At 46.0% G+C, this 25,196-nt stretch overlaps 1 protein-coding gene across 1 annotated transcript in view; it reads left to right on the top strand.

Moving 5' to 3' along the window:
- ADGRD1 (adhesion G protein-coupled receptor D1) overlaps positions 1-25,196 on the top strand; it is a 239,951-nt gene that overhangs the window by 9,859 nt on the left and 204,896 nt on the right. Inside the window, exons 4-10 of the mRNA XM_056859596.1 lie at positions 1,229-1,324; positions 2,455-2,577; positions 11,386-11,562; positions 13,833-14,087; positions 15,187-15,224; positions 19,170-19,325; positions 24,813-24,872. Of these exons, the coding sequence (XP_056715574.1) occupies positions 1,229-1,324; positions 2,455-2,577; positions 11,386-11,562; positions 13,833-14,087; positions 15,187-15,224; positions 19,170-19,325; positions 24,813-24,872 (905 nt within the window). The remainder of the gene's footprint in view (positions 1-1,228; positions 1,325-2,454; positions 2,578-11,385; positions 11,563-13,832; positions 14,088-15,186; positions 15,225-19,169; positions 19,326-24,812; positions 24,873-25,196) is intronic.

Raw genomic sequence — 25,196 nt, 5'->3', positions numbered from 1 at the left:
CGGCTCTCAGTGGCTATGGACCGTGAGACATACATTGACCCTCCAAGTCTAGTGGCAGTGTACCTTCACATATTAGATGCTGGGAACGAATAATGGCAGAGGATTATTGTCCTATGCATTGCTTGTGGGCTTCTTGGAGGCATCTGGCCAGCTGCTTTTGGAAATAGGATACTGGACGAAGCAACTTTTGATCCCTTCCAGGAAGGAAATTTTTTATATTCCTTCAGCTATTTTAAAAAATGTGCGGGAAAGAAAAATGTTTCAGCTGCCCTTTCAGTGAACTTCAAAACATTATTTTACAATCACTGGCATAGATCCAGTTTTGCACAGTTAGATCCAATGACTCCCTTCCATTAAACGTTCCTCTGATGGAAGATGTCTTCCTCCAATGGAAATAGTTATAGAGGGTAGCTGTGTTGGTCTGCAGTAAAAAAGGTAAAGGTCCCCTGTGCAAGCACCGGGTCATTCCTGACCCATGGGGTGATGTCACATCCCGACGTTTACTAGGCAGACTTTGTTTATGGGGTGGTTTGCCAGTGCCTTCCCCAGTCATCTTCCCTTTACCCCCAGCAAGCTGGGTACTCATTTCACCAACCTCGGAAGGATGGAAGGCTGAGTCAACCTTGAGCCGGCTACCTGAAACCAACTTCCATTGGGATCGAACTCAAATCGTGAGCAGAGCTTGGTCTCCTACATAAGGCTTACCTTAAGGGAATCATTGGATTCAGTCCCTCACGTCAAAATTTAGCTCAGTAACAGCCACAAGAACTCTCGAGGCTGTTGGGTCTCCCGTGTTGCGGTTGCATAGGAACAGCCGCTGTCAAACTTTGGATCTCTAACAAGTTCCTGAAAGACCCTGGCCTGCTGCCTCGATTGCCCATTAATTAGTACCCATGATTACTACCTGGGACATTCTGGTGCTTGGTAGAGGCTTTCGATAACAGGGCAACTGCAGTGTGCATAATGAACACGTTTAAGTGCGCTATGCATTTTTGATGCTGTTCTTTCCGGGGTTAAATGGCACCTGAATGTCGGCTTTATTTGTCAAATTGGTGGTCTAGAGGAGAAAAAAAATGTGTGGATGGGCAGATCCTGCTTCCTAGAGAGTCGCTTACTACCACTTGCGGGGGTTTCCCTCCCGTTGAGAGATATGGACTGGCAGATTCATATTCATCTTGCGTTTAATTCATCGTATTGCTTTTGTTTTTGTCTTTGTCGTTCCACCCAGCTCTAAGAATCCACAACTTCACTGTGCTTCCTTCCCATAATGCTACTTTTGTATATACCAATGATTCTGCCTACTCTAACTTCTCTGCAACTGTAGGTGAGACTTCCGTCCATTTCTTCTGCATTTGCCATGCAACAACGTTTCTGGTCAATGTTAGGTTTGGAACTGGAGGTTCACTGGCAGCGAAAAGTCGGGTTTGTGTGTGTTAAAAAAGTTCTGAAGATAATTGTGTGGATATATTAAATAATATGTATTATTTTTAAAAAACGAAACTTGGAACGAAATTGCACAGGAGTCTCTGTGGTATGCAGGTTAATTAAAAGGAGACCCAAGTAGGCCTGGGACAGCCGTCACTTAACCATGGTTAGCACAAACCATGGCATGGTCCTTTAACCCTGGTTAAGATCTTAAAAGTACACTGCCCCTTGAGGGCTTCTGTAGGAAGACCCTAGCCCTTTACAGATATGAGGAAAGGCTGAAGGAGCTAGGTAGGTTTAGCCTGGAGAGGAGACGACTGAGAGGTGATATGATAACCATCTTCAAGTACTTGAAGGGCTGCCATATAGAGTATGGTGCCAAGTTGTTTTCTGTTGCCCCAGGTCGTACCAGAACCAATGGGTTGAAATTGGATTAAAAGTGTTTCTGTCTAAACATTAGGACAGTTAGAGTGGTTCCTCAGTAACAGGCTTCCTTGGGAGGTTTTTAAGCAGAGGCTAGATGGCCATCTGTCAGCAATGCTGATTCTATGACCGCAGGCAGATCATGAGAGGAGTGGGGGCAACTTGGCCATCTTCTGAGCATGGAGTAGGGGTCACGGGGTGTGGGGGAGGTAGCTGTGAATTTCCTGTATTGTGCAGGGGGTTGGACTAGATGACCTGGGTGGTCCCTTCCAACTCTATGAGTCTATCCTAAATAGATAGAATGACTGTTCTTGGGAGGTGGGTCAGACACGAGATCACAGTGGCAATTTCTGCCCGTTTCACTGCATAAAGACTGTGCGTACACACACATATGCATGGTTCCATCTCCCCCTTCTTTTTCCAGTTTTTGGATGGCATAGAGACAGCCCTAGTTTGACTGGTTTCAGGGAAATGGGGATGCAGGGAAGCGGGGTGGGACTGAAAAGACATAAGCTGGATGCCTGAGGCATGTCCTCAGGACAGTGTGGACTGTGAAGAAAATATTTTTTTAAAACTTGCCTCTTTCTTAACGTTTCCTTTCCTCAGATATAGTAGAAGGAATGGTGAACAAGGGAATTTGCATCCCAGATCCAACAGGAGTAATGTTTTTCCTCTTCGGAAGCTACCAAAACTCTTGCATTATTAATCCAGAACGTTGTGAACCTGAAGGTTAGTTATGCAGCCACTGTCAGTACTTGGATTGTCAGTTTTTTTATTGGCCTGCACTTATAACTTAAAAAAAAGAGAGAGAGAGGAGATACGGTACAACTCCTCTCAGCAATCTTAAGGCATCAGCAAACTCTTCTCTTACGGAAGTTGGTTGTATATGAAAATGTCACAATATAAATTGCAACCTGTACCATTAACAAAATAAAAAAACAAAAAAAAAACAAAAAAAACTAACAGTGTGCCTAGAAATTTCAAATCCTGTTATCTGAATTTATGCATATTTGCATATTAGCATAATTTAACTGTAGGTTAAGATGACTGGGGAAGGCACTGGCAAACCACCCCATAAACAAAGTCTGCCTTGGAAACGTCGGATGAGACGTCACCCCATGGGTCAGGAATGACCCGGTGCTTGCACAGGGGACCTATACCTTTTTAAAAATAGCTAGTAAGGGTCCCAAATGATTTCCAAAAAGGTTTTCTTTCTCCTTTGTTTATGGGTATTGGTTATGTATTTTAATAGAAGAAGAGTTGGTTTTTATATGCCGACTTTCTCTATCACTTAAGAATCAAACCAGCTTACAATCACCTTCCCTTCCCCTCCCCACAACAGACACCCTGTGAGGTAGATGGGGCCGAGAGAGCTCTAGCAAAGCTGTGACTAGGCCAAGGTCACCCAACTGGCTTCATGTGTAGGAGCGGGGAAACAAATCCAGTTCACCAGATTAGCATCCGCTGCTCATGTGGAGGAGTGGGGAATCAAATCCGGTTCTCCAGATCAGAATCCACCACTCCAAACCACTGCAGACGGGCATTTGATCCCTTTCCCTTTCTTCCTTTATGTATCCTCTAAAAACTTAATAAAAATATTTTTTAAAAACTCACTGCTCTTAACCACTATACCACGCTGGCTCTCCAGCACATAGCTGCCTCTTAAATCCATTCCACATGACTATCACCATTGAACATCACCCCCTTAGGATGAAGTTAGTTGGATGTTAGTTGGATGAGAACAATATGTGCTTAGACTATCCTGAAGAATCCTTGGAAAACGTCATCTGGTCCATGTGGAAGGCCAGACAAATACAGGGTGAAGGATCCCTTGACATTTTTTTCGAGGAAACTTTTATACAACCACCAGGAGGCTCCAAATTTAATTGGAGGAATGGTGGGAGGAAAGAGAGTGCTTTATCCTTTCCCCTTGGGTTGCTTTGCCTGCTACAAATTGGCCTCCCCAAGCTGGCTTTCATCCTACCAGCGAAGAGATATGCACTTGGTGTCTTTTCCTTTGCAGGTGGGGAAGCATCTACGGAGACAGTTTTGACGGGAATACAATCCATGGAGAAAGGGTGAAGCATAGGGTTACCAACCTCCAGATGGATCCTGAAGATCTCCTTGAATAACAACTGATTCCAGACTATAGCGATCAGTTCCCTTGGAGGAAATGGCAGTTTTGGAGGGTGGAGTCAATGTCATTTATACCCTACTCCGCCATCCCTAGACTGCACCCCCAAATCTCCAAGAATGTCCCAACCCAGACTTGGCACATTCCATCCTGCCCCACCCATTGCTCCAAAAGATGAGAAGAACACAAATAAGCTTATTTGTATTGTCGAAGGCTTTCACGGTCCGAGTTCATCGGTTCTTGTAGGTTATCCGGGCTGGGTGACCGTGGTCTTGGTATTTTCTTTCCTGACGTTTCGTCAGCAGCCACAGCTGCTGGCGAAACGTCAGGAAAGAAAATACCAAGACCACGGTCACACAGCCCGGATAACCTACAAGAACCAAAGTTTATTTGTATTTGTTTAGATTTTATATGCCACCTTTCTACTCCAAGGAGCTCCCAAAGCAGCCATTCCTCCTTCCCCATTTCCTTTCCCTGTTGCATTGTGTTGAAGCCATTATAACATTAGATCCATCTTCTCTTTGTAAAGCACTCAGAAGTATTCTAAGCTGCTATAAGCAATTTTGTAAGCCCGCTGCTGCCTCTATTCAGTTTTAACCAAAGTGTGGAGAAAAGTTTCACTCAAAGGGAGAAGAAAAACATGTTTTCATGTGTCTAACAGGGAGAAAGAGACAGGCTATGCTATAATGCAGTCTCTCTCTTTAGCTTCTAAAGATGCTCCAGCTATGCCGGAGTAAATGAGCTGGATGGCACCATTTTCATTCAGTCGCAAGCATCCTTGAGGAGACTGGTTTATGTGTAAAAATATGTTTCTGTCCTGGAGTATTTGCTTATGTTAACATCCCACTTTTCTGGCATGCAGCTTGCAAAAACAGAGGGGAAAAAAGAAACTGTGCAATAATGTACAGTCAATAAAAAACAAAATAAAGTAACTAGAAAATGTTATGGACTTGTCAGAACAGTCATTCTAGGGTGAAAATTACCCAGACTGGGCAAAGAAGAAGAAGAAGAAGAAGAAGAAGAAGAAGAAGAAGAGAGGATAGTTTTAGAAGCCTTTGGAATGTAAGCAAAGAAGAACAACCTGTTATTTGCAGAGGGAAGAGGTACCACAGGCTTGGGATTTGCCTACCAACCTCCAGATGGGGCCTGGAGTTCCCAGAATTACAACCGATCTCCAGACTGCAGAGATTGTTTCACCTGGAGGAAATGGCAACTTTGAAGGGCGGACTACGTGGCATAGGGTTGACAACCTCCAGGTACAAGCTGGAGATCTCCTGCTATTACAACTGATCTCCAGCCGATAGAGATCCGTTCCCCTGGAGAAAATGGCCGCTTTGGCAATTGGACTCTATGGCATTGAAGTCCCTCCCCTCTCCAAACCCTTCTTTCCTCAGGCTCCGCCCCAAAACCAGCATGGTGAGCCAGGATGGTGTAGTGGTTAAGAGCAGTGATTTGGAGTGGTGGACTCTGACCTGGAGAACCGGGTTTGATTCCCTACTCCTCCACATGAGCGGGGGAGGCTAATCTGGCGAACCGGGTTGGTTTCCCCATTCCTCCACACGAAGCCAGCTGGGGGACCTTGGACTAGTCACAGCTCTTAGAGCCCTCTCACCCCCACCTACCTCACTGGGTGTCTGTTGTGGGGAGGGGAATGGAAGGTGATTGTAAGCCAGTGATTCTTCCTTAAATGGTGGAGAAAGTGGCCATGTAAAAACCAACTCTTCTTCTTAAAAAAATCTCCAGTATTTCCCAACCAGGAGCTGGCAATCCTAGGTGGCCTGACCAGGGATCCCCAGCGTCACATTTTTAAACTGTAATTATTTTACTGAATACAGCCAGTGAGCTGGTACTTAGGAAGTTGTCCCTCCCTTCCCCGTCTTCCTAAAATGGTACCCTGTATCTTGATTTGGGCATACCTTGGGAGATTCTTCATTCCCTGCCACAAGAACATTTTGTTGTGCACCATTTCTTATGTATACATTTTGCTTCTTCCCCACACCATCAGAGATATAAAACTCCCCCGTTTGCAACGTTAGTTCTACAATGGCAATGATAATATAAGGCTGGAAATAATTTTTTTTACTATCAGCTTTCCCTGGGCTTACAAACGAAAGCATTAAGATTGATAAAAACACTGAATGGTGTGGTGGATAAAAATGGTTAAGAAAAGGGGGTGGGGGGGAAAGGAACATTGTTCAGTGGACCAGGCTTGTAAGCCTTAAAAAGTTTTATTAGGGCATCTCATTGTGTCATAATAAAGAGGTCATTAAATATTTCTTTGAACCCACAATAGCCTCCCATAGAGAAGGAGCACCATGCCGTATCTATGCATGAGTCACTGGTCTGGCCATACCTCTTTGCAATTAGCATCACCTTGAATGGCAGAGCCAGAGTGCTGCACTAGCTAAATGCTAGGGCCAGTGAGACCTGGGTTCAAGTCTCCCACCAAAGACTGCTAAGCAGACTTCATAGTCATGGGATAAGAAGAAAAGTCCTCTTACGGATTGAGAGCTGGCTGAAAAATAGGAAGCAGAGAGTAGGAATAAATGGTCAGTTCTCACAATGGAGGGATGTGAGCAGTGGGGTCCCTCAGGGATCTGAGTTGGGACCGGTGCTTTTCAACTTGTTCATCAATGACCTGGAGTTGGGGCTAAACAGTAAAGTAGCCAAGTTTGCAGATGACACCAAATTATTTAGGGTGGTTAAAACATAATCGGACTGTGAAGAGCTCCAGAAGGATCTCTACATACTGGAAGAATGGGCATTAAAATGGCAAATGAGATTCAATGTGAGTAAGTGTAAAGTGATGCATTTTGGGGCAAAAAATCCCAACTTCACATATACACTGATGGGATCTGTGCTGGCAGCGACAGATCAAGAAAGGGATCTTGGGGTGGTAGTGGATAGCTCAATGAAGATGCCAACTCAGTGTGTGGCTGCTGTAAAAAAGGCAAATTCCGTGCTGGCCATAATTAGATGAGGAATAGAGAATAAAACTGCTGATATCATACTGCCCTTGTACAAATCTATGGTGAGACCACACTTGGAATACTGTGGACAGTACTGGTCACCGCACCTAAAAAAGGATATTACAGAGCTTGAGAAGGTGCAGAAAAGAGCAACCAAAATGATTAGGGGACTAGAGCAATTGTCCTACAGGGAGTGGTTAAGACGCTTAGGGCTGTTTAGCTTGGAAAGAAGGCGGCTAAGGGGAGACATGATAGAGGTCTATAAAATCATGCATGGTTTGGAGAGAGTGGACAGGGAGAAGTTTTTCTCCCTCTCCCATAATACTAGAACGCGGGGTCATCTGTTGAAGCTGGAGGGTGACAGATTCAAAACAGATAAAAGGAAGTATTTTTTTCACACAACGCATAGTTAAATTGTGGAACTCCCTGCCCCAGGATGTGGTGATGGCTGCCAGCTTGGAGGGCTTTAAGAGGGGAGTAGACATATTCATGGAGGAAAGGGGTATTCATGGCTATTAGTTAAAATGGATACTAGTCATGCTGAATACTTATTCTCTCTAGTATCAGAGGAGCATGCCTATTATTTTGGGTGCGGTGGAACACAGGCAGGATGGTACTGCGGCAGTTGTCTTGTTTGTGGGCTTCCTAGAGGCACCTGGTTGGCCACTGTGTGAACAGACTGCTGGACTTGATGGGCCTTGGTCTGATCCAGCAGGGCCTTTCTTATGTTCTTATGTCATGAGGCCAATGGGTGATTGTGTCTTGTGAAAATGCACCCCCCTCCCAGGAGCTGAGGGCAGCAACATAAGGCTCCCTTATCTTCATTTTATTTTGTATTGTTCTTGTGACAACAGAACCTACATGGCCCAGGCTAGCCCCGTCTCATCAGATCTCAGAAGCTAAGCAGGGTTGGTCCTGGTTAGTAGGGCTGTCAATTCGGTTCGGTCCGAACTGAAAATCAACCGAATTTCCCCTGATTCGGTGATTTTCTGTTCGGACGGATCCGAACACAAAACTGGCGGGCAACCGGGGGGGCCAAATTCAGCGAGTTCGGGAGTTCACGAATAAATTCGGCCAATTCGGCCCCCCTTCAGGGGAGCCCGCTGAAAGGCGCGGGCTGCCCTTTAAACTGATCTGAGCCTCCCAGCTGGGAAGCGCAGATGAGTTTAAAGGGCAGCCGCGCCTCTCCAGCGGGCTCCGCTGAAGGGGGGCGGCTGTCATTCAAACTCATCTGTGCCTCCCGGCCGGGAGGCGCAGATGAGTTTAAAGGGCAGCTGCGCCTCTCCAGCGGGCTCCGCTGAAGGGGGGCGGCTGTCATTTAAACTCATCTGCGCCTCCCGGCTGGGAGGCGCAGATGAGTTTAAAGGGCAGCCGCGCCTCTCCAGCGGGCTCCGCTGAAGGGGGGCGGGCTGCCCTTTAAACTCATCTGAGTTTAAACAGATCAGTTTAAACATTAAACAGATCAGTTTAAAGGGCCTCCGCGCGCCTTCAGGGAATCCCTGAAGGCGCGCTTCGGCCGAATTTTCCCCCGAACTCCGGATCCCCCCGAATTACCGGGGATCCGAAGCGGGGGAGTTCGGACTTCGGCACGTACCGAACCCACAAGGGTCAAATTCGGCCGAATCCGAACTGTACCGAATTTTTTTTTTGACAGCCCTACTGGTTAGTACTTGGATGGGGGACCACCAAGGAAGTCCAGGGTTGCCATGCAGAGGTGGGCAATGGCAAACCACATCTGGTCATCTCCTCCCTTGAAAACCCTATGGGGTCTCCGTAAGTCAGCTGTGACTTATGGCATTTTCCACGACCGACAGCAGAGCAAGGATTAACACCCAGGTTTCAACGGGTCAACATTAAGGTCACTGAGGGTCTGGAGATCTCCCAGAATTAGAGCTGATCTCCAAGTGACAGAGATCAGTTCCCCTGGAGAAAATGGCTGCTTTAGAGGGTAGACTTGTATGGCATTACACTTCACTGAGATCCCACCCCTCCCCACGCCCCTCCCTCTAAAGGCTCCACCCCCCAAATCTCCAATTTCCCCCCCAAACCAGAGTTGGGAGCTCTATTCAGAATTCAACTAAGTAGCTACTGTACTATGCAAAGGGACTGACTAGGCTGGCAACCCTACAAGCCTGGGGATATCTTTGAGCTTCTTAGTTCCCTATGGGGTGAGGCAGAAACATTTTAACAAACACATAAATAAATCTGATTGTACACTAAGTAATACAGGATTTTTGATTAGAAGAAGGACCATTGGTCTGATCCAGTAGAACTGTTTTTTGCATTCTTACAGGGAAATGCGTGTGTGTTTAGAGTAGAATGGAATTAATTAATTCGAATGCTGTATTCATGCACATGCATTTTCTGGCTCACGCACAAAAGCTGGAAAAGTAATCTCCCGAGAGATAGTGATAACCAGAGAACATGGACTGTCCCTGATAAATAGGGGCAGTCCGAAAGCATGGAAAGCCACTGATGTAAATTGAGAATGGCTTTGATCCAAAAAAAGGCTCATTCATGCAAAGCTTCAGCTCTTCAAAGGTTTGCTCATCTGTGTAGTATGTAAGCAAGGGGGAAACAATCAAGGATAGAATTTAGTAATCCAGGCCTGTGATCGGACAGAGGCCAGAGGATTTAAAGCGCTACAGCCATAGTTAGGCTTGACGGCTCTTGTTTCCAAGTGCAACAACCTCCCCCCCCCAACTATAACACAGAGCTCATCAGGCCTAAAATAATGGCAAACAATGCTGGGAAAACCACAATTTCCAACTTTGGCAGAAAGGTTTGCTGCAGAACAAATAAAAGGAAAGATCAGTCAACGGATGCATGTCATTGTGTTGACTGGCGGCCAAGGCTCCCCACAGGGGTTGTCAATCTCCAGTTGGCGGCTTGACATCTCCTGGAATTACAACTGATACCTAGACTACAGAGATCAGTTCCCCTGGAGGAAATGGCTGCTATGGAGGGTGGCATTTCCCCCTGGCATTATACCCCGCTGAGGTCCCATCCCTCCGCAAACGCCACCATCCCCAGGCTCCACCCCTAAAAGGCCAGGGAATTTTCCCAAGCCACATTTGGCAATCCTATTTCCCACCCATCCTCTAGGGGAGTCCTGGAGAAGAGAACTCCAATGCTCAGCTAATTTGATCCTCTGCGCAGGGTAAGACTTTCGTTATACAAAATTTATTTTCAAGATGTTCACGGGGGACATAGAATCAAGCACTCTATAAACGAATCAGGCTGGTTTTATTTCTGTAAATCGCATCTATCCCTCTCTCAACAACACTGCTTCCCAAATCAACTTAGGCAAGCAAGGATAGGAGCTGTGGCTCAGTGGTGGAGCCTCTGCTTGGCATGCAGAAGGTCCCAGGTTCAATCCCCGGCATTTCCAGTAAAAGAGAGTAGGAAAGCAGGTGATGTGAAAGACCCTGGAGAGCTGCTGCTGGTCTGAGCAGACAATACTGACTTTGATGGACCCAGGGTCTGATTCAGTTTAAGGCAGCTTCATGTGTTCATGTACGGAAAGTCTTACTCCGGTACAGGGGATGAGCTGAGCTGTCGGATTCTTTCCCATGTGCTCCCTCTTAGGATGGATGGGGTACTGTTGCCTCAGTCAGAGGACTGTGGTGTAATGGTTAGAGTGTTAGATTAGGTTGGGGTGACTCACGTACAAATCTTCACTCAGCCATAAATCTCACTAGTGGATTAGTCGCTCAGCCTAATCTACCTCTCAGCGTTGTGAGAAGAAAATGGAAGATGGGAGAATCATGTGAACTGGTCCAAGCTCCATGGGGAAAGTATGGGATAAAATGTACTAAAAAACCCCACAATAATAGTAACAACAACAATAGTAAAAAAAATCACAAAAATCAACCAATATAATAAAAAATTAAAACCAATAGAAACAATAAGCAATTCAGTAAACCGTACAACAGTTTAGAATGGCTTTAGCTTCCGTGTGTTACATTTTTGCTCTTATGTTCAAGATATTTGAATTATTTTGCATTATTCCATGATTGTCTTTGCAGTGCTTAATGATAGATATTAATCTTTTAGCTGTCCATCCTGTCCTCTCAGCCTCACCTACCTCACAGGGTGTCTGTTGTGGGGAGGGGAAGGGCAGGTGATTGGAAGCTGGTTTGATTCTTCCTTAAGTCGTCGAGAAAGTCAGCATATAAAAACCAACTCTTCTTCTTCTTCTTCTTCTACTACTACTACTACTAATAATAATAATAACAACAACAACAGCAACAACAATTTCTTTTAATAGTTTATAATAAAAAGTATGCTATTGTAAGGTGCTTTGGACAAGAAATCAAGTACAATAAATAAGTGGAAGAGAGTCTCATGCACATGCCTGCAGTAATTGGATATATCGGTAAATGTACGAAGTGTTTAAATGCCACGTCTGTCTCTCTCCCTTGCCTCTGTTAGGTGTAACGTTTTCTTTTTTCTGGAAGACAAAGGCTCAGCAAGCCAATGCTCCCCCAGCATATGGCGATCAGGTACTTTCCAGTGGGTTCAAGATCTCCTTCAGTGAAGGCAAAGGATTCGTGGAACTGTACAACCACCAGCATTCGTGGAAGTGGGAGGCAAGTTTCATCCCATCAGGTAAATTTTGGGTTTTCAGAACGGCTGGTTTCTTGGGGAAAAGCTGAAATGATGGATGCAAGAAGTTTATTTCTTATTAAACAGGGCTGTCGTTTGATTAAGAAGTCTTAACCAATGGTACATGTTTTAGTCAATTGATTGACTAAATATGCATACCCCATCTGAGGGTCAGGGCTAATCAGGATGTCAGATTCCACTGGAGCTGGGATGGAGTCCAGGATTATAGGTAAAACGGTCCAGTGTTCTCTTTTATAGGTCCCGCCCCAGGAAGATCTTCAGAATAGGGCAAGGAGGGGGAGTTTCTTTCCCCCTGATCCCTTCCCCCTCTTGGGTGGCCAACCTCCAGGTGGTGGCTGGAGATCTCCTGCTGTTACAACTGATCTCCAGGCAATAAAAATCAGTTCCCCTGGAGAAAACGGCTGCTTTGGCAATTGGACAGGGCCCCTGTTCATTTTTGCTTCTCTTGTATTTCAACGAGATGTAGATGCTGTTGCAGCTTGATTTGAACCACATTCTCTCAGAAGTCAGCCTGACTGATTTCAGGGGAGCTCATTTCTAGGGTTGCCAACCTCCAGGTGGTGATTGGAGTTCTCCCACTATTACAACTGATCTCCAGGCGACAGAGATCAGTTCCCCTGAAGAAAATGGCTGCTTTGGCAATTGGAATCTATGGCATTGAAGCCCCCCCTCTACAAATCCCACCCTTCTCAGGCTCCACCCCCAAATCTCCAGGTATTTCCCAACCCGAAGCTGGCAACCCTATCCCCCTCTCTCCTGTGGATTCTTGGGGTTTGTCTGCCCCTTCCTCTTTGGCCTTCCCTGGTAGGGTTGCCAACCTCCAGGTACTAGCTGGAGATCTCCTGCTATTACAACTGATCTCCAGCCGATAGAGATCAGTTCACTTGGAGAAAACGGCCGCTTTGGCAATTGGACTCCATGGCATCGAAGTCCCTCCCTTCCCCAAAGCCTGCCCTCCTTAGGCTCTGCCCCAAAAACCTCCCGCTGGTGGCGAAGAGGGATTTGGCAACCGTATTCCCTAGGCTGGCCTAATAAAGGATTTTTTGGGAGTGGGCTCCCCCAATGCCCTCTCTTCGGGGCGGGCCCGTGGTGAGTGAAGGGAATATGGGCCCCCCCCTGGCTGTGCCCTCCCTTCTCCTGCCCCACCCTCCCCTGAGGTTTTAAGAGGCTTCTCCAGAGTCAGCTGCAGCATCTGTTTACAGTGCCCTGACTTAAGCCTCAAACGGTGGAGGGAGGAAATAGATGCCTTAGTAGATGCAGAGAGTGAATTTCCCTCAGCACTCAGTATATCCACCCTCACCCATAAAGGAACAGAAGGAAGTACAGAAGGTGATGTTTGAAAACAAGATCAGCTCTGGCATCTTGCTTGTTTGAAACTAAACACTTCTTTTAGGCTGCATGGTGACTGTATCCTATCCATTGCAGATGGAAGATCCCATTCATGAATGTCCCTCTATATAAGCAACCCTAGAAGAAGAAATTTAGTGCAACAGGGACTGGGCTGGACTAGATTGTTCCCAACCTGAAGTGCTGGTTTCTGTTGTTGTTTTGTGCTTGCAAGGAGGTTTTTATATGTGGAAAGTTAAAAAACAGCATGCCCTGGTATATCTTATTCTACAATCTAAGGCTTCTCTTACTTCATTTTACTGGACCTTAGTTGACACTTAACATATATTAAATCCATTTTTTAAATACTAAGTGCTTAAAGGTAGGGTTGCCAACTTTGGGTTGGCAAATTCCTGGAGATTTGGGGGTGGAGCTTGAGGAGGGTGTGGGTTGGGGAGGGACCTCAGTGGGGTATAATGCCATAGAGTCCACCCTCCAAAGCTGCCATTTTCTCCAGGGGAACGGATCTCTCAAGTCTGGAGAGCAGTCGTAATTCCAGGAGATTCTGGGGTCGCCAACCTCCAGGTGGTGGCTGGAGATCTCTTGCTATTACAATTTATCTCCAGCCGATGCAGATCAGTTCCCCTGGAGAAAATGGCCACTTTGGCAATTGGATTCTATGGCATTGAAGTCCCTCCCCTTCCCAAACCCCACCCTCCTCAGGCTCTGCCTCCTGCCGGTGGCAAAGAGGATCCTGGCAACCCTAGGAGACCCCCAGGCCCCAGATGGTGGCAACCCTGCTTTAAAGGACGTAGTAAAATATGGCTCTCCCTCCTCCCCGGATATATAATTACTTCTGAAATGGAGATCTGTGTCAGTGAATTTATGGAATCTTAAGATCTCCACTGCCTCGCTGTTCTTTTCAGATCCCTACTGGACTCATGTCCTCTTCACCTGGAAATCTCAGGATGGTTTAAAAGTGTACGTCAATGGAACCTTGCACACCGCTGATCCTAACGGGAAAGTTTCCTACAGCTATGCGGACTCGAATTCAAATATGTTGACGGGATCAGAGGGTGACCAGACTGGGCGTTATGCTAACGGGGTTTTTGATGAATTTATCATATGGGAAAGAGTGCTGACACCTAAGGAGGTTGAACAGTATTTTGCAGCTGCTGTAGGTAAGTAGCGATACCAGCCATTCTAGCAAACTGTGTGTGTGTGTGTGCAAACCTTGGCTGGCACCTGAAAGAGAAGAAACTTTTGGATTTGTAAACCCACTTCAAACCCTGGTTTCGGTCTCTAGTTAAAATGGGCATCTTGATTTGCATTCATAACTTTGCTGCAGACACAATGCTAAGCTTTCAGACTGAGGGAGGAAGGGAGAGATTTTCAGGTCCCTACTAGGGGCCGTGGCTCAGTGGTAGAGCATCTGCTTGGCATGCAGAAGGTCGCAGGTTCAATCCCTGGCATCTCCAGTTAAATGGATCACGCAAGTAGGTGATGGGAAAGACCTCTGCCTGAGACCCTGTAGAGCCTTGGAGAGGAGCCGTGGCTCAGTGGTAGAGCATCTGCTTGGCATGCAGAAGGTCCCAGGTTCAATCCCCAGCATCTCCAGTTAAAAGAGTCAAGTAGGAGGTGATGTGAAAGGACCTCTGCCTGAGAGCCTTGGAGAGGAGCCATGGCTCAGTGGATAGAGCATCTGCTTGGCATGCAGAAGGTCCCAGGTTCAATCCCTGGCATCTCCAGCTAAAAGAGTCAAGTAGGAGGTGATGTGAAAGACCTCTGCCTGAGACCCCGGAGAGCCGCTGCCAGTCTGAGTAGACAATACTGACTTGGATGGGCCAAGGGTCTGATTCAGTATAAGGCAGCTTTGTGTGGGATTCGTGCTAGGTAGTTGGTGATGTGGGGAATTGTATTCTGCTGATTGGTTATCAACTAGTTGCGAACAATGCTTTGCTAGGAGCTGGTGTTATGTATGCACTGGGCAAGAGGCCAAAGAGCTTAATATGCAGAGTGGCTCATAGTGGAGGGGACACTCTTAAAGATTCCTTGGTGTGCCTGGATACTCTGGCATGAATGAGCATCTGTTCATTTGGCAGGGAAACAATGGGTGTGACTAATCGCACTTTCCAGTAGGCAGGTCGGTTGACTCCTCCAGCTTTTACCCGGGTTTGTATTTTATCTTAGATCCTGTACTGCAATGGTTTAAGGTGAAGGGACAACTTGTGTGTATGTTTTTCTTTTCCCCAGGTGATCAACCTTTGTTTTCTTCGACAGCTCCATGGGGCCAGCCGATGACGGAAACGCTTCCAAAGGTAGGTGAGGTCCTGAAATATTGTCTCTTTGCTGCTGATTGTGTAGAATGAAAAAAGTTGCCATCCTAAGATTTTAATTGGCTTTAAAAAATTAACCTATTATTGGTTTGGGCCCACAGAATTTTGTTGACAAGGTTGGGCTTCCTTACCCCTCCTCTCTGCTGCTCCTCACACCCTCAAAAATCATTCCGGAAAACTCAGAAGTGATGCCATGCCTCTCTAGGAATCACCGGAAACTCTGTAGAGTTTTTGGTGATTCCCAGTGAGGGAAGTGATCAGAAGTAATGTCATTGGGGTTGCCAACCTCCAGGTAATAGCTGGAGATCTCCTGCTATGACAACTGATCTCCAGCCAATAGAGAGCAGTTCACCTGGAGACAATGGCCGCTTTGGCAATTGGACTTTATGGCATTGAAGTCTCTCCCCTCCCAAAACCCCGCCCTACTCAGGCTCCGTCCCCAAAACCTCCTGCCACCAGTGGCAAAGAGGGACCTGGCAACCCTAGATGTCATGCCATTGCTGATTTTAATTTTTTTAAAAAAACTTTTCTCCTGCTGGCTACAGAAGCAGTGGCGAGAAACAGGAGCTGGGGGTAGGAGATTCCCTGTCCCAGCAGGAGCTTAGTAAGTCTTCTTTTGAGGTGGCGGGGTCACACTGTAGCATGCATCGTGGCTTGGTGGACTGGCATACATAAACATTAGAACCCCCCCCCCCATCAGGCTTCGGGCTGCCAGGTCGCTCCTTGCCACCAGTGGGAGCTTTGCTGGGGCATGGCTGGCAATTGGCGTGCAGTGACGCGGATGCTCTAGCAATCGCCTCCGAAACTCTGTGGTTTCCATAGAGTTTCGGGGTGGGGGTGATTACTACAGCATCGGAGTTGCGTGTGTGCTGATCGTGCCCCCCCCCCCCCCGCTGACTCTCTTCCACCCACTGACCAGCTGAGGGTCAACGGGCAGCCCGGTGGATTGCCTGCTCCCACCGGGCAGTTGGCGAGCCTAACCAGGCTTGAGCAGGGATCCTCTATCTTGCTCCGCCTGTGGACACTTTTGGAAGTTTGAGAATGAGAAGCGGACACCACCATAAAGTGGCCATCCCAGGAGGCGGGCACAACGTGGCTGCCATGGGGTGTGAGGACCAGTCACAAAAGATGCCAGGAAACTCATCAGATTATGCCACAGTGCCCATGGGCACTACGCTGGCGATGGCTGCTTTGGAGAACTTCAACCACCTACATTATTGTCTCGCACAGGGATTAAAACACCCACCCACACACAACTTCCAGTTTAACTTGTAGCACGAATAAGTTTGTTGCTGGAGTGATTGTCTCGCCCTCTTCACCGACACATCGGAAATTCAACTCACGCCCCTCAAGTCTGAAGCGAACAAGATGAAAACTAATGGGATTTTGACGTAGCTGTTATCAAGTGTGTTTAGTCAGAATGAGAAAGGAAGCAATTTTCACTCGGTCTAGGTGAAATGCTTCGGTATTTGTTTTTGTTAAAACCTCTTTCGCTCACTGCTAGTTCTCAAGATCACTTTATTGAAGCAAGCTGCAACTTCATGGCTGTTTGCTGAGCGCTCTTCACCACGGACCAAGGTCGTGGCTCTCCACGGAAATTTTAAATACGTTTCCCGAAGGTTTTGTGGCAGCGTGGCCTTCTGTGAACCCTTGCATGTAACAGAGAAACGGGATAATTTTATCAGCCGCGATAGCTAAATGGAACTTCCATGTCAAGAGGCAGAATGCTGGATGCTGAGGAGAGATAACAAGGACAAACCATCATGCCTTGCTTGGCTGTGGCTGACCTTCTTTAGCAATAGACTGTTAGATTAGACCAGCGGTTCCCAAAGTGGGCAGTACCACTCCCTGGAGGGCGGTGGGATTACCTACAGGGGCGCTAGAGGTGGGCCCCTTCAACTGAGTTGCTTACTAATTTACAATAGATCAAGCTATGGCACCATGCTGGCAAATTTGGTGGAAACTATCAGAATTTTTTTCCAGACTTTGAAGAGCTGGTACCATTGGATCAAGTTCATCCGTTGTGTTGAATACATTTCAACTAAAAAGTTTTAATTTGATTTTGAATAGATGTGCAATTAATTGTTACGGTTTTGAAATTTTATTGTTCTTATCTTCTTTAGTGAGTCATGCAAATCCCTATTTTGAATAATGCTTTTTATGGGATAGGGTAGGGGGTGCTGGGGTTGAGTTTGTGGAACCGAGGGGGCAGTGGTGGCCCGAAATGTTTGGGAACCTCTGGATTAGACAGACCTTGGTTGATCTCCACTCAACCAAACTGATATGCTCAGAAAGGGTCAAGGCATTGATCTCCATACAGAAAATAATACCTTGGGAGGCCATCCTGAGATTGAAGCAACGTATGGAAGCATTGCCTTGGAATAGCTATTATTGTTGTAGATAACATCAACATTGGGATGGTGTGCCAACATAAAAAAAAACAACCCACAGGTCACTGCCCAGAGGATGTAACAACTGAAAACTGAATGGAGGAGAGAACACATACAGGAGACACAAATGGGGATGGAGAATGCCAAGGTTAACAAGGGTTAGATATGAATAAATGCAGCAACACACAGTTAAGCTTTTTTTCAGTCATTGGTGTTTTCTGAGGGCTTAAGATGGTTTCTTCTAAAGAAGGATTTCGGGAGACTGAAATAGTTCCATATAGTAGGGTTGTCAGCCTCTAGGTGGTGGCTGGAGATCTCCTGCTATTACAGTCGATTTCCAGACGATAGAGATCAATTCACCTGGAGACAATGGCCACTTTGGCCATTGGACTCTATGGCACTGAAGTCCCTCCCCTCCTCAAACCCCGCCCTCCCCAGGCTCCACCCCCAAAGCCTCCCGACGGTAGCGAAGAGAGACCTGGCAACTCTACCACAAAGGCAGTTTGGGAAAGAATTCCAGGCCTAAGGAGCAGCAGTAGAGACTAGGCAGGGCCTTTAAAGGAATAAAAAAAAATGGCGGGCAGTTTGTAGAGTTGCCAACCTCCAGGCGGTGGCTGGAGATCTCCCGCTATTACAACTAATCTGGTGATAGAAATCAGTTCCCCAGGAGAAAATGGCAGCTTTGGCAATTGGACTCTATGGCATTGATGTCCCTCCCCTCTCCAAACCCTGCCCTCCTCAGACTCCACTCCCAGAATCTCCAGGTATTTCCCAACCTGGAGCTGGCAACCTTAGCAGTTTGTCAGGGTCAGACAACTGAAGGTGCAAAGGTGACGGGAGGTACGGGTAGGTGGGCAGAGTGTGGTCTAGCCACGAACAACTTTCAAAAGTGAGGAGTTGGATATGGAAGGGGATGGGGAAATCTGTGCAGGGGGTTGCATCTGAGCAATGAGAGGGAATTTTTTTTATTGGTGGAATTTTGGATAAAGGATTGAGGTGTGACAAGCGAAAGCTAGAGACCACACGGTTGCAGTACTCAAGGCAGAAGCAGACCTATGAAAATTCACTGGGTTGTCCAGTTAATTCATCCCTAAGGCCTTTTATGCATGGCAGTTTCCCTCCCCGTCACCCCTCCGACGACTTTGGGCCTTTGTGTCGATTATGCATGCCGTTTCCGACCATGGGAGGTTGCCTCGCTCTCCCCCTGCGTTTCCCTGCGTTTTGCCCACGTTTTCAGGGACCTCTTTTATCTCGAATTTGAAAACGTGGGCAAGGCGTGGGGAAATGCAGGGGGAGAGCGAGGCGACCTCTGACGGTCGGAAATGGCATGCATCATCAAAAGAAAGACCTGATGTCGTTGGGAGGGGTGATGGCGAGGGAAACTGCCATGCATAAAAGGCATAGGTTTCTCAGAATAAGACACTCGTCTCCTGCACTTGTTGAGTGCGCCTCGGCATTTTGAAAGTATTGTGTTGACCATTGACGTGGATTGACGTGTGTTGACCATTGACATGGACTGACTTTGTCAATCTTCCAGCTGTCCAGAAATGCCTACCAACCCATCATAAGTAATCTTACGGAGGAGAGAGGCAACTTCCTTTACCCCGGTGCCATGCTGGACTACTTGGAAAACATTTCCCTTGCGTTACCCAATGAATCCCTCTCAGCAGAGACCGCCTTTAATCTTACTGAGGTAAATTTACTTTTATTTGTTAGTTCAGTTACTGAGGGATATTTCCTTCATCTGTTACTTGATTTACTGAGGGATGCTAGTCGATTAACAGAGGAATGTTTTCTTCATCGGTTATTTCGTTTGCAGTGCAACCCTAAGCTGAGTTACACCCTTCGAAACCCATCGATTGCAATGGTCTTAGTAGGGTTTCAGTCTGCTTAGGACTGCCCTGTTACTGAGATATGTTAGTCCGTTTACCCAAGTAAATTTCCTTCATCTGTCACCAGATTTATTTCCGAGATAAATTTCCTTCATCCATTACTTGATTTTTCTGAGGAAAGTTAGTCAATTTACTGGGGTAAATTTCTTTAGTCAATTCACTGAGGAAAATTTCCTTCATCCGTCAGTATATCGAGGTAAATATTCTTCATAGATTGGCTAAATATATATTAGTAGATGTATGGCTGTTGCTAGCACGGGCCAAGGAGGTTGGTGGATTAAGAAAAAAAAGGTTGTTAAAAAGAGGGAAGAGGGCATTTCCTTTTAAAAGATGGATTATTTTGTAAAATGTGTTAGAAGGGGTTCTTTATCTTCAGGCCGCCTGCCAGTACACCCACAGCTTATTTAAGGGTGGTACTCAGGGGCAGGTGAGCTAGTAAGATGTTTTGTCCTATTAACACCTGTCACTTCTGTACTTCTTGCTCTTGTGTGAACACAGAGGTTGGAAACATGCTTTTCGGAGGGAAGCTTTTTTGACTGATCTCTGGGGAGGGTTGCGCATGACCGTTTCTCCCCCCCCCCCCCGATAACCATTTCCAGAGAGAGGTCCTTTTCCTAGGTTTGCCAACCTGCAGGTACTCTAAATAAAGATCAGCACGTAGGCTCAGTATACTATAACCAATACAAAGTTCAACCAGTACTAATTCTCAACACATTATAAGTACCACATGAATCATTTACTCCTTATATCAATCAATATATTCAGGCATTAACCGCATGATTGATAAAAGGAGTAAGTGATTTATGTGGTACTTCTAATGTGTTGAGAATCTGTACTGGTTGAACTTTGCTTTGGTTATAATATATTGAGCCTACGTGCTGATCTTTATTTAGAGTTAACCCCATTTGCAGCATAGGTTATTGTTTTGTATTAACCTCCAGGTACTAGCTGGAGATCTCTTGCTATTACAATTGATCTCCAGCCGTTAGAGATCAGTTCCCCTGGAGAAAATGGCCGCTTTGGCAATTGGGCCCTATGGCATTGAAGTCCCTCCCCTCCTTAAACCCTGCCCTCTTCAGGCTCCGCCACAAAAACCTCCCTTTGGTGGTGAAGGGGGACCTGGCAACCCTACGTTTTCCGCACTGTAAAATCAAATCCGTCTGTTCTGGACACGGAGCAAATTTGTTTGCTAATTATGCAAAACATGCTCATTCATTGTTACCACTTTGTGCCTGTTTCTGGTGGCAACTACCACCCCAAAGCTGGGGGGATACATCTTTGAAAATGTGGGTATCGTCAAAACTCCATCTTGTATAAGTGTATTTTGTCCTGACCTAGATGGCCCACGTTAGCTCAGTCTCATCAAATCTCAGAAACTAAGTGGGGTTGGCCCTGGTTAGCACTTGGACGGGAGGCCAGCTAGGAAATCCAGGGTTGCTACGTAGAGGCGGAAAACCACCTCTGCTGGTCTCTTGCCTTCAAAACCCTACGAGGTCGCCATACGTTGGCTGAGACTTGATGGCACTTTCCGCCACCGCCTTGTGCCTGTTTCTGGTGCCAACTACCACCCTTTAGCTGGGGAGATACATCTTTTAAAAATGTGGATATCGTTAAAACTCCATCTTATGTAACTGCATTTCATTACCAGCACCCTTGACAACTTTAGCTGAGAAACAGGTTTAGAAATATTTCATATAGATAAATAAAAGACTGGAGATTATCTATGGAAAGATTTGCAGCCTGGGGTTGTCAGCTCTGAAGAGACAGAGGGGAGCAATTTTTTGTTCCTTCTCACGGAGGCCTTATGCTTTTGGGCTCACAGGTCAGATGTGGCTCCGGATGAGCCCAGCAAATCTCCTAGATCTCCCCCACTTTTTTCTGCCACTCAGGCAGAATTTTTGCTGACTTGTGGGTATTTCCCAGTATCAGCCCCATCATCTCACTGAGCCAAATGCCTTCTGCACTTTGTCTTTCTGTACGCTTTGTGTTTTATGGTCGACGCATTTTGCCTCCGGGGTTTTGAGCCAGCCAGAGGCTGAGAAATCACTTTCTGCTAACAAAACTCTGGCTTTGATTGCCGTAGTAGGCACATTATTCCCTTTTTAACGCCGGCCAGAATGATCATTGTTGATCAGTTGTGATTTTGACAGCGATTCTGATGCTAAAGCCAGAAGTAACAGTGGCGGCGGCAGATCGGGAGTTTATATGCTCAGACAAAAGGGAAAATAGAATCATTCTCCCCTCTCCCTTTGCTATTTTTGTGGGCACCTTAAATGTATTCTGAATTCCAGGGAAAGAGGATATGTTTTATTTATTTATTGAAAACATTTTTATGCCACCTTTCCGCCCGTTTAGGGTCCCCAAGGTGGCACACATTAAAAAAAATTGAAACGTTTGAACGATTAAAAACAACATTTAAACATTATAAAATAATTCCCTAAAAACACAAACAAATGATACCAGAACCAGGGAGGAGGGCCAGTGACAGTTATTGGTGGTATGCCAAATGAAACAAAAAAGTCTTTGCCCACTATTGTTGTATTGAGCAGGTCACGTGGAAGGGCACATATAATTTTTCTAAAAGAAATACGTTGTGAGCCTGTATAATGTAGTGGATAGCATGCCAGACTAGATTCTGGGACTTATAGGTTCAAATTCTTACCCTGCCATGAAGATTTCTGGGTAACAGAAGAACATAAGAAAAGCTCTGCTGGATCAGACCAAGTCCCATCAAGTCCAGCAGTCTGTTTCCACAATGGCCAACCAGGGGCCTCTAGGAAGCCAACAAACAAGATGACTGCAGCAGCATTATCCTCCTTGTGTTCCACAGCACCTAATATATTTGGCATGCTCCTCTGATCCTGGAGAGAATAGGTATGCATCATGACTAGTATCCATTTTGACTAGTAGCCACGGATAGCCCTCTCCTCCATGAACATGTCTACTCCCCTCTTAAAGCCTTCCAAGTTGGCAGCCATCACACATCCTGGGGCAGGGAGTTCCACAATTTAGCTATGTGTTGTGTGAAGAACCTTTGGCCAATCACTCTATTTCTGCCTTGCCTACCTCTCATGGTTGGGGTTTGGATACAAAAGAGTGGTGTTTGGATAAAATAAAATGTGTTCAAATCTTTACCCTGCCACGAATCTTCCTGGCTAATCTTTGGCCAGCTCTGCTCTGTTTCAGCCTCAAATACCTGACAGGGTTGGCATTTGTATAAAACGGGGAAGGAAGGAAGATGTAGAACACCATGAGCTTGGACGAAGAATGGGATAAAAAATGTTCTAGATAGAGTAATATTGCAGATGTTTTCCAGCAAAGCAACAGCTCCATAACAGTGCATGATTTATAGAAATGAAAACATAAAATCCTGGAACATGCACCCCCCAATAGATGCATCATGGGTGCTGGTTGCAGCAACTGGAGGGTGGGAGAAGAACATCCTGTAGTGCTTGAATACAGGAAGAGCCCTGCTGGATCAGACCAGTGGTCCTGGTCCATCTTATCCAGCATCCTTTTTTCACATGGTGAACATAAGAAAGGCCGTGCTGGATCAGACCAAGGTCCACCAAGTCCAGCAGTCTGTTCACACAGGGACCAACCAGCCCACAAAGCCCACAAACAAGACAATTGCAGCAGCATTATCCTGCCTGTGTTCCAAAACACTTAATATAATAGGCATGCTCCTCTGATCCTGGAGGGAATAGGTATGCATCATGACTAGTATCCATTTTAACTAGTAGCCATGAATACCTCTCTCCTCCATGAACATGACCACTCCCCTCTTAAAACCTTCCAAGTTGGCTTAAAGCCTTCCAAGTAGCCCTGGCGAGCCAACAGGGCAAAGAGGCCAGGGTCTTCTCCTGATGTTGCCGCCTAGCACTGGTTCTGTGGTCATCTTGTATTAGCACACAGAGAATAATTCCAGATAGAACATAGTGTGGAGAACCTGGATCCTAGGGTATTTATTGGCTTCTGTTGTGATTATCTGTTATCAGTGAGGCCTTTAGCTTTATGTGTTAATTTCGTAGCCAGAAGGGTCCAGTTGCCATGTTTGGCAGGCTCTCGTCAAGAGGATCTTGGGTATTTATTTATTTACATTATTTATAATCCACTTTACTCACTTGGACTCAAGGCAGATTGCACAGAGTGAGTCAATACAATCAACAAGATGGGACATTCAATAAACAATGAAATAGGATTTGGGTTGGAGAACGAACCAGAAGTGTAAAAACCATAACTGAAGCAAAGCATAAACATTAACAAGCTATCCACAGTTCCTAATAATTTATCCAAGTAACTTTGTGAATAATTTAGTACAGTGCAACTCTATCACCTGTGTAGAAAAAACCCTTTGAATAGGGTTGCCAGCATCCAGGTGGTAGCTGGAGATCTCCTGGGATTACCGTTGATCTCCAGGTGACAGAAATCAGTTCACCTGGAGAAAATGGCCACTTTGGAAGGTGGACTGGATGGCATTATACCCCACTGAAGTTTTCCCCTCCATGGCGCAGAGTGGTAAGCTGCAGTACTGCAGTCAAAAGCTCTGCTTATGACCTGAGTTCGATCTCGATGGAAGTCGGTTTCAGGTAGCCGGCTCAAGGTTGACTCAGTCTTCCATCATTCCAAGGTTGGTAAAATGAGTACCCAGTTGTGGGGGTAAAGTGTAGAGGACTGAGGAAGGCAATGGCAAACCATCCTAGAAACAAAGTCAGCCTAGTAAACGTTGGGATGTGACGTCACCCCATGGGTCAGTAATGACCCAGTGCTTGCACAGGGGACTACCTTTGCCTTTTTTTTATGGAAGGAGGGGCCAGCCATTATTGTTGATGCATACTGCAAAATTTGCTAGTGCGGGGGGACTGCCATGTACTATTGACACATTCCTCAATGCAGTTATCCTTTAGTAGAAAATACACACACACACACACATACACGCACACACACACCAGATTCTATTGCAGTCTGGGGTGTTTTTCTCCCACCTTCAGTCATTTTTGCTCGGTTTTAATCTCAACATTTTGGGGAGAGAAATAAACGAACGAGCGCGTAAATGGAACATTATTGAAATGCTAGCATCAACAAATACTCAATTACTTGGGAATAATACCATACACTGTCTAATGAGCCCAGCTTCAGGCAATGCTGCCTCCCTGTGACATGCATGAATATGTGACTGTTATTTCAGAATGACTGGACAGACAGTCTAATGAACCTCTCGCTGAGATTGTTGTGTGCGAAAAAGAATGGCAGTGTCATGGAATAATCTGGGTATTCTTTATTTATAGGTTTTCTTGCAAACCATAAAAGATGTGCTGTCTTTACCCAGCTGGATTGATATCATGGAGGTAATGTCTTTGGCCAAGCAAAGAAGCAAATATGTGCTCCTGAAACACCGATGGCCTATTTCCCTTCCCGAGGGAAAAGTATTTTGGGGAGGTCTTGGTTTTTAATGGAGAAGCAGCAGAAGGGAGGAGGTGCTTAATCTTTTCCCTACCCGCTATTTTTCTGTTCCAAATTTTCTTGCAGATGCTCACCTTCCCCCATGGGCTTTCAAATAGTTTAGCTCTAGGAATTTATTTTTATTTTTCTCTAAAAAGCTGCTTTGGAGGAGGAGGAGGACTTTTAAGGAAAATCAAACCGGCTTACAATCCCCTTCCCTTCCTCTCCCC

This window comes from Euleptes europaea, chromosome 13, assembly GCF_029931775.1.
Source record: "Euleptes europaea isolate rEulEur1 chromosome 13, rEulEur1.hap1, whole genome shotgun sequence".
NCBI classification, from domain to species: domain Eukaryota; kingdom Metazoa; phylum Chordata; class Lepidosauria; order Squamata; family Sphaerodactylidae; genus Euleptes; species Euleptes europaea.
The sequence above is the reverse complement of the archived record's forward strand: the minus strand, read 5'-3'. Positions and strand labels throughout refer to the sequence as shown.